Here is a 10,244-nt window from a genome sequence, read left to right on the forward strand (position 1 = left end):
TTCCCATCTCTTTCAGAATTTTCTATAGTTTATTGTAATCCACACAGTCAAAGGCTTTGACATAATCAATAAAGCAGAAAGAGATGTTTTTATGGAACTCACTTGCTTTTCTGAATGATTCAGCGGATGTTGGCAATTTGATCTCTTGTTCCTCTGCCTTTGCTAAAACCAGCGTGAACATCTGGAAGCTCAGGGTTCACACATTGCTGAAGCCTGACTTGGAGAATTTTGAGCATTACTTATTAGCGTGGGAGATGAGTGCAATTGTGTGGTAGTTTAAGCATTCTTTGGCATTGCCTTTCTTTGGGACTGGAATGAAAACTGACATTTTCCAGTCCTGTGGCCACTGCTGTGTTTTCCAAATGTGCTGACATGCTGAGTGCAGCACTTTCACTGCATCATCTTTTAGGATTTGAAATAACTCAACTAGAATTCCATCACCTCCACTAGCTTGGTTCATAGTGATACTTCCTAAGACCAACTTGACTTCACATTCCAGGATGTCTGGCTCTAGGTGAGTGATCACACCATCGTGATTATCTGAGGCTTTTGTCTATATGAATTCTTCAATTCACGTGTTTCTTCACTGATTTACCTAACACTTCTCTGTGTTCTGTTCTGAGTACTGCACACAGAGTGGGAATGTAACAATATGAAATAAGATAAGAACTGTCTATACTGTCACAGAAATTTCCCTCAAGCAGTAAAAATACCTACTACCTTGAGAAAAGTTTGCCAAATAGTGTGATATGATGGTATATGCTAGAGTGAGTAACTGGTACTGGGCACTGGTTCCTTTTGGAGGTCACGCATATGTGCTTCAATGAGATAGTCCTGGTTTTACAATTTTGTATAGTTCTAAAAGCCATTGATTATGTAGTTTAAAGGTAGTGATCTTTATGGTACATAAACTTTAGTTTCATATAATGCTTATTTTAAAAAGAAAAGTAATTGACTATATTCTATGAAATAGTCCATAATAAATGTTTATTAAAAATTTAATTAACAGATGTATACATACAACACGTTTATGCCATTTTATAAACATACAACCACTATGTTACATTAAATAACAATGTGCTGCTGGACACAGTCAGGTATCCTGTGGCCTCATATGAAGTGAAGGGCAACAATATCCCCAGAGAAGAAGCTCCAATAAATGGTCAGAGAAATGGACAATTCATGGAGATTTAAGGCAAAGGAAAGGTATCATAGGGGAGGAGAAGGCAGAAGGAAGGGAAGTATATATGAGGGAACTTCTGAAAACATCATAGAAGCTCACAGTTCCATTGTCATAATCCAAAAACACTCCAATCCTACCCAGAGGCCTTTTCACAAACTGAACTAAGGGTGGGGAGGTGTTGGACAGAATATACTGACTGTTCATCTTTGTAGAACACAGAAAAAATGCTTCATCAGCACTAATATTGATACTGGTATCACTTGTGAAGATGCTTTTACAGACCCCCAGAACACAGCTGGAGGACTGTGCCACATCCAGCTCCCAATAATGCCTCCCTGAGGTGAAGGCCCGAGTTCCCCAGGACACAACACATGCCCCACCCCAGGGCTGCCTCGACGCTCTGGGGTGGTCATCCTCAAACAGCACACTTGCATCATTGAGGATCGCGTGGTGCACGGTCATTGTCTGACTCAGAACTTTATTCACTGCAGAAAGAGAAAAAATTGTGTCAGCCAGTCGAATTTTCATGTCTCTGAGAAGCAGAGGCTCTCTGCACAATAAGCTTTTTAGTTTTCCTCCTTCAAGGAAATCAAAACAAAGACAGCAAAGGGAATTAGAGTGCCTCTTCTCTGAAGAATAAAAGTTATTACTATCTCTGTGGCATAGAGAAGTACATCAAATCAAAGAGAATTTTTTAAAAAGACATATATCATGAACTGGGTGAAGTCTGACTTATGTCAATCTCTTCATAGTTTATTTTAAGACTCACCTAAAAACATTTATTCTTATATTAGAAAACTTTTCCTGTGTCCTTTGTACTTAATACAATGGAAACTGAAGATGACACTTTGCTATCACATGGACAATTATGGGGGTATAATCTCTACCTATTACATTTTTAAAGGTCAAAAGAGTTGATAGAAATCCATCTCTGAATAGTTTGGAATCTTCAAAAAAGCTGTTTTGACTAACAGTGTTCATGCATCCCTTGCCTTAAAGTTGTTGTGAGATTGAGAGCATTACAATTTTTCTGCCAAAGGCCATTTCAGTTTTTTGGTCATTTATTCCTAATTTTAGAAATAATAAATATGCTTTGTACAATGTGTAATAAACGCAGCTATAATGAAGTGAAATTGAAAGTGTTAGTCGTTCAGTCCTGTTCGACTCTTTGCGACCCTGTAGACTGTATGTAGCCAGCCAGGCACCTCTGTCCTTGGAATTGTCCAGGCAAGAATACTGGAGTGGATTTCCATTCCCTTCTCCAAGGATCTTCCCGACCCACGTCTCAAATCTGGGTCTCCTGCATAGTAGCAGACACTTTATCATCTGAGACACCAGGGAAGCCCATACAGTAAATTAAAAGCAGCAATGATGGATTTAAGCTCCGGAGTGAATTAAACTGAGTAAACAACATATTGATGGTCACTCACAGAACTAAATATTCAGCCTCTTTATAATCACAGTAACAACCTGGTTGCTCTCCTTTTGCTCATACTATGTCATCCGATATATCTGGTTTTGCATTTTCAGGAAATTACAGGTGGCAAACATGAGACTTGGTGTTGATAATCTGACTATAGAGGCAACAAAAGAGTCTGAAATGCAGTACTTGGATACAGTCTCAGAAATGACAGAATGATCTGTTCATTTCCAAAGCAAACCATTCAATATCACAGTAGTCCAAGTCTATGTCTCAACCAGTAATGCTGCAGAAAATGAAGTTGAATGGTTCTATGAAGACCTACAAGACCTTCTAGAACTAACACCGAAAAAAGATGTCCTTTTCATTATAGGGGACTGGAATGCCAAAATAGGAAGTCAAGGAATACCCAGAGTAACAGGCAAATGTGCCCTTGGAGTACAGAATGAAGCAGGCAGAGGCTAATAGAGTTTTCCCAAGAGAAAGCACTGGTCATAGCAAACACCCTTTTCTGACAACACATGAGAAAATTCTATACATGGATCACCCGATGGTCAATACCGAAATCAGGTTGATTATATTCTTTGCAGCCAATGATGGAGAAGCTTCATACAGTCAGCAAAAACAAGACCAGAAGCTGAATGTGGCTCAGACAATGAACTCTTTTTTGCCAAATTCAGATTTAAATTGAAGAAAGTAGGGGAAACCATTGGACTGTTCAAGTATGACCTAAATCAAATCCCTTATGATTATACACTGGAAGTAACAAATAGATTCAGGGGATTAGATCTGATAGAGAGAATGCCTGAAGAACTATGGACAGAGGTTCATGACATTGTACAGGAGGCTGTGATCAAGACCATCCCCAAGGGGAAAAAATGCTAAAGATATATGGTTGTCTGAGGAGGCTTTATAAATAATGGTAAAAAGAAGAGTACGTAAAGGCAAAGGAGAAAAGGATAGATATACCCATTTGAATGTAGAGTTCCAAAGAATAGCAAGAAGAGATAAGAAAGCCTTCCTCAGTGATCAATGCAAAGAAATAGAGGAGAACAGCACAATGGGAAAGACTAGAGATCCCTTCAAGAAAATTAGAGATACCAAGGGAACATTTCATGCAAAGATGGGCTTGAAAAAGGACAGAAATGGTATGGACGTAACAAAAGCAGAAGATATTAAGAAGAGGATGCAAGAATACACAGAACTATACAAAAAAGATCTTCCTGATGCAGACAACCACGATGCTGTGATCACTCACCTAGAGCCAGATATCATGGAATGCAAATTCAAGTGGGCCTTAGGAAGCATCGCTACAAACAAACAAAGTTAGTGGAGGTGATCGACATCCAGTTGAGCTTCTAGTTCCTAAAAGATGGTGCTGTGAAAGTGCTGCACTCAATATGCCAGCAAATTTGGAAAACTCAGCAGTGTCCACAGGACTGGAAAAGGGCAGTTTTCATTCCAATCTCAAAGAAAGGCAATGCCAAAGAATGTTCAAACTACTGCACAACTGCACTCATCTCACACACTAGTAAATTAATGCTCAAAATTCTCCAAGCCAAGTTTCAACAGTACGTGAACCCTGAACTTCCAGATGTTCAAGCTGCATTTAGAAAAATGAGAGGCACCAGAGATCAAATTACCAACATCTGCTGGATCATTAAAAAAAGAAGAGAGTTCCAAAAAAAAACCATCTATTTCTGCTCATTGACTACATCAAAGCCTTTGATTGTGTGGATCACAACAAACTGTGGACAATTCTTCAATAGATAGGAATACCAGACCACCTGACCTGCCTCCTGAGAAATCTGCATGCAGGTCAAGAAGCATCAGTTAGAAGTGGACATGGAACAACAGACTGGTTCCAGATCCAGAAAGGCATAAGTCCAGGCTGCTATTACCCTGCTTATCTAACTTAAATTCAGATTACATCATGAGAAATGCTGGACTGGATGAAGCACAAGCTCGAATTAAGACTGTTGGGAGAAATATAAATAACCTCATATATGCAGATGACACCACAGTTATGGCAGAGAGTGAAGAAGAACTAACGAGCCTCTTGCTGAAAGTGAAAGAAGATCATGAAAAAGTTGGCTTAAAACTCAAGATTTAGAAAACTAAGACCATGGCATCTGGTCCCATCACTTCATGGCAAATAGATGGGAAACAATGAAAACAGAGATAGGCTATTTGGGAGGAGTGGTCCAAAATCACTGCAGATGGTGACTTCAGCCATGGAATTAAAAGATGCTTGCTCCTTGGAAGAAAAGTTATGACCAATCTAGACAGCATTTTAAAAAGCAGAGCCATTACTTTGCTAACAAAGATCCATCTAGTCAAAGCTATGTTTTCTCCAGTAGTCATGTATGGATGTGAGACATGGACTATAAAGAAAGCTGAGTGCCAAAGAACTAATGCTTTTGAACTGTGGTGTTGGAGAAGACTCTTGAGAGTCCCTTGGACAGCAAGGAGATCCAATCAGTCCATCGTAGAGGAAATCAGTCTTGAATATTCATTGGAAGGACTGATGCTAAGGCTGAAACTTCAATCCTTTGGCACCTGATGCGATGAACTCACTCATTTGAAAAGACTCTGATGCTGGGAAAAACTGAAGGTGGGAGGAGAAGCGGATGACAGAATGAGATGGTTGGGTGGCATCAGTGGCTCAATGGACATGAATTTGAGTAAACTTCCGAAGCTGGTGATGGACAGGGAAGCCTGGTGTGCTGCAGTCCATGGGATAGCAAAGAGTCAGACAAGAATGAGGGACTGAACTGAACTGATAGAGGAAGAAAGTCATAGAGCTAGAAAACAACTTCAGGAATTTATGCACCAACTTCATATTCAAAAAAGAACAAAAAATTACAACAAACATGAAAGAAGGGCTGTTCCCAAGAAGCTCTAATGAAACGTAGTGCTGTTCAACAAAAGGCTGACTCTTACCTCTGAAGTTTTCCAGCACGTGTAGGAATCCAGAGACAGGCCAGGAAGGGAGCTCTGGGTTCACAGGCTGAGGCTTCTGCATCTGTGCCAAGTCAGTCCTGTAACAAAGGACATGGGTTCCATGTCAAGACCAATGGCTAATCACGTGAGCATCGCAAACAATCCCTCGCTAAGTTTTATTGTAGTCAGGCTGGAGAGAATGGGTGGAGTGAGTGGAACAAAGCCCATAATGTCAGCAGGTTTTCAGATATAGTTGATTTCAGTCAAGTGAAAAGGAAATGACTGAGACCAAGGGTCAGGAACCCAAATTCTTTTGAAATAAAATAGAAAATAGCCCAAAAGACAATGTTGGTAATCCATATGCTAGGGTTCTATACCTGTGGATTCACACATGGATTCAATCTGTACATTCTGGGCTATTTATTTGCTTATTTATTCCTTTATTTTATAATTTAGTCCTTTTATTTCATAATTCATCATAGCCACTATTCTAACTTTATTTCATATACGGTGTATATCAGTCAATCTCAAATTCCCAGTGTAAATTTCCTGCCCCTTTCCCTTTGTTCTGAGTGGAAAAAAATCACAAAACATTCCAGAAACTTTCAAAAATGTAAAAATTGAAAATGCCATATACCAGGGAATGACTTACGTAGCATTTACTTTACACTGTATATGTTAGTTGTAAACTTGTCTAGTGATGACAAAGTGTACTGGAGTATGTGTATTAGTTATCTGAAGACACTATGGCATTATGTATGAAGGATCCTGTATACTGGGATTTAGATATGAGGGAGGACCTGAAATCAGTCCCCAGGTCCCAAGCAAGAACTGTGGGTCCACTTCATCAAAAAGACAAAAATGTTTCAGAAATCAAAAATCATTAGTGTATACTCACGTTTCCAGCACATTTTCCAAGCCCTGCAAAGGAAAAAAAATAAAATAAAAAAAAGATCTTGTTAATCATTAGAGTCCTGTCCGTTTGCATCCGCTTTCCTATTCCTCTTTCATAATAAGACATGGTTTTCTAATTCTCTTATAAGGAACAGTCAGAAGCAATAGACCCTAACCTAAAACATGATAGGATTCCTCAGGTCACATTAAGGAAGGAAATGGGGTAGGAAGGGTCTGCACAATGCTGCAGCAACATCTGGGTTTCCAGTGTCAGTCTCTGCCCAGTGCTGTCTTCAGGAAGTGATCTCACCATTTACGGTAACGATTAAAGTAAATCAGACAATTGCATAAAAAGAATTATAGATTGCTATAAATTGATACCAGTTCTAAATGTCTTGCTTGTATGAAAAGAAGAACCTCGGTGTGTTCAGGAAGTGTGGACAGCAGAGTGTGGCAAGGGTTTAGGGGGATGTATACTGAGTTTACTCCAAGAAAATTAACTTTCCCCTGGTCATGAATCTTGCTAATTGTGTTATCATCTGTCAGGATAGGTAATATTTCAGTGTCACAGCAGCTCCTCTAGAAGAGCATTTCTCTCTCTGAGGACGGACCCTCCTTTCTCACCTGGAGCAGCTCCACGTCTGGCTTGTGGCACATCTCGGTCAGCTCTCTGTACATTTCTTTCAGACTTTCTCTTTGTTGAGTCATTCTGAACACACTCTCCTTGAGTTGTTCACAAATCTCCTTGGCTTCTTGATCCAAGGCCTCCAGATGCAGTTGCTCCTCTTCCCGGAGCAACAAAAGCATCCTCTGATATTCAAGCTTAATCATTGCCTTCCTTAAGGCCACATAGTTCTGCAGAGATAGTGGATCCAAAGCATTACTTATGTTCACATTCAAAAGAAAACTTCAAATATTATTTCCTTAGTGTCATCAAGGAAGTTCCTGACAAACTGCCACATACATCAGAGTCGTGAATATTTTCTGGTCCTTGTTGCCCATGCTTTCTCTGAACTCCTAATCTCTCTCCCTGTTTAAATCAAGTCACCTGAGGGATCCCAGGCTGTCTCCCAAGAAGGATTCTTCCAGGTTCTCACTCCATCAATTATTTCCTCTCCAACCTGAGTCTTGTTTTTCTCTTGTCCCTTTCTCTGATTCTTCTAAATCTTCTTTCATGAAGTAAACCCCATTTTGTACATATGTTTTTTTTGTTTGTTTGTTTGTTTGTTTTTCCTTCATGCTGACTCTCTTCAGTCATGCCCAACTCTTTGTGATCTTGTGGACTGTAGCTTGCCAGGTTCCTCTGTCCATGGGATTCTCCAGGCAGGAATACTGGGGTGGGCTGCTATTTCCTCCTCCAGGGCATCTTCCCAACCCAGGGATGCATTCCATGTCTGTTGTGGCTCTTGCACTGAAGGCTGATTCTTTGCCCCTGAGCCATCATTTTCCCTCTAGGGATGACTCTCTTCCTCCCTTCTCCTTCACCGTCACAGCTAGTGCAGTGTGTCTTATACCCCATGTCTGAAAAGGCTTATTCCAATCTTCAAAACGTGGCCTTGGAATACATTTCAAGGCTTCGTCTTCCAATATACTAGCATTCTTTGAACTAGCATATATTAGCCTGTTCTAATTGCAATTACTGATCAGTCATTTGAAACCATTCTTTCAGGGAAGAGACCAGTAGCCTTTCACAGGAACTTACATTGATGTAAAAAAACTAAGGTAAAATTATATCAATATTTATACAAATAAATAGGAACGTTTTTATTCTTACTTCAAAGGACTGAGTTGTCTTAGCTTCCTGATTGAGACTGCTTTGTATTTCTTCTCTCATTTTCCATAAAGAACTCATTCTCTTCAGGAGTTTCTCCTGCAAAATACCCATGGGATTTAGTGACACAGAAGATGACACTGTAACTTTAATCCCCTTATTCATGAACAAAGGCATTATTCTAAGCAAGGCACAGAAACCTTGACTTAGGAGGCTGTCGTCAGACTTTTCCACATTAATTTAATTTGATGCCAATATTTGAATATCTAGGAATAGAACCATATACTAGAGAACTGGGGGCACTTTACAGATAATGGGATCCATGTCCCATGATACTGAGGCTCAGACTCTAATAGCCCGAGGAAGAAAGCCTCAGGCTCCCATCAGAAGCCTATGTCCCTGGTGCCACCCGCCCCAGGATGCTGCATTTCCACACGTGTGGACAATTGGGCAACAACACTGAAAGGACACATTATATGTGAGGATCCACATTCAGAAACCCCACCTCCACTATCTCCACCCCATCACCATCATCACATGCTCATCTTCCTCTCTGACAGGAGCCTCTAGACCCCAAACTGCTCTAGAGGCATCACCTACCCGGGACTCCTCAGCAACCCTGTGTATTGGCCTGTGGCTGTGAGCTGCGTGCTCGGGGCGTTCAGAGCAGGGCCCGCAGAGCAGGGTCTGGTCAGCCTCACAGAAGAGGCCTTTGGCTTCCTGGTGTGTCACACAGATCTGCTCCTCAGAGCTGTGGTCGTGGTCAGCTCTGGCCTGTCTGGCAAGGGAAGCCAGCCTCTTGAGGGCAATGTTGGTTTTGAAATCGGGCTTCTCTGATAGTCCCCTGCACTCAGGGCAGCTCCTTGGAGTCTGGCCTTCTTCCCAGCAAAGGCTCAGACAGGGACGGCAGAAGCTGTGCCCACAGTCTATGGTGACGGGGTCCAGGAAGCAGTTCATGCAGATGGAGCAGGTGAGTTCACTCTGGAAGACCTGCAGTGTGTCTGAATCCATGTTTCTGAAAATTAAAGAAAGAAATAAAAGAAGGTAAGAGAAAAAGTTTTTCTTCTGCCTTCATCAGGAAAAATAAGTTCTTTGGACAAAGTCCCGTCTTGAACTCTAATTTCCCTATTTACTTACCTTCCCAGAACAAACCTAGAAACGGTGACTGTATACACCTTGGATTTGAATTATTATAAAAAAGATGAAATACAATAAAGGAGCCCTTAGCAACTTTTTTACTTAAAATAAACCAGGATTTCAATCATACTAATATTATTAATACATGGAAAAACTTAAAGATTAGTGTGAGTGTGCTCAGTCCTGTCTGACTCGTTGCTACACCATGGGCTGTAGCCCACCATGCTCTTCTGCCCTTGGGATTTCCTAGGTGAGAATCCTGGAAAGGGTTGCCTTTCCCTTCTCCAAGGGATCTTCCCAACTGAGCAGCTGAACCCATGTTTCCTGCATCTTCTGCACTGGTGGGTGGATTCTTTACCACAGAACCACCTGGGAACCCCCTTAAATATTAGAACAGAGGATAAGTGTTGCGATGACTTCACAGTTACTTTATTAGCTGATTCTGACAGAAGCACACACAGAACCTCAGTCTGTCTCTCTCTCGACTTCCACGACTCCCTGACTGGAACCCACACTAGCACACCCTTCGTTTCTCTCCTCCTGGCATCAGTTCCTTCTGTCATCAAAGTGACAGAAGTGCTTTTCTAAGACAAAGAAATTTGTTTACAAAAAATTTAAACTTCGTACAATCAATGTTGGCTTTAATCTGATGTCTTAACCCTAAAGAGTTCAGAGCTTGCTTCCAGCTTATATAACAAAACTGTTCCTTTCAAGACAAAAAGAAGAAAACAAAAATGTCACTTCTAGTTCAGGAGAGCAAGTTTTCCTAGAGTCAGTTCATATAATGAGAATGCCATATTTTGAACTGGTGAATGTTCAAGTACCACAATAATCACGAAATGATAAGTCAGCATGAATATAATCATTTGTAGACTGATAGCATCAATGACCATGAT

The 10,244-nt window shown here is 40.8% G+C and overlaps 1 protein-coding gene across 1 annotated transcript; it reads right to left on the bottom strand.

The window, feature by feature from the left end:
• Positions 1-1,180: 1,180 nt before the first annotated feature.
• Positions 1,181-9,222, bottom strand: LOC138426907 (tripartite motif-containing protein 64-like). The gene is made up of 6 exons (XM_069565923.1): positions 8,812-9,222; positions 8,215-8,310; positions 7,052-7,295; positions 6,379-6,388; positions 5,547-5,644; positions 1,181-1,668 (listed from the first exon to the last, which is right to left on the bottom strand). The coding sequence occupies exons 1-6, from the start codon at positions 9,220-9,222 to the stop codon at positions 1,181-1,183; spliced, it is 1,347 nt and encodes a 448-aa protein (XP_069422024.1).
• Between the last annotated feature and the right edge of the window lie 1,022 nt (positions 9,223-10,244).

The sequence above is a fragment of the Ovis canadensis genome, chromosome 21 (assembly GCF_042477335.2).
Source record: "Ovis canadensis isolate MfBH-ARS-UI-01 breed Bighorn chromosome 21, ARS-UI_OviCan_v2, whole genome shotgun sequence".
Lineage (NCBI taxonomy): Eukaryota > Metazoa > Chordata > Mammalia > Artiodactyla > Bovidae > Ovis > Ovis canadensis.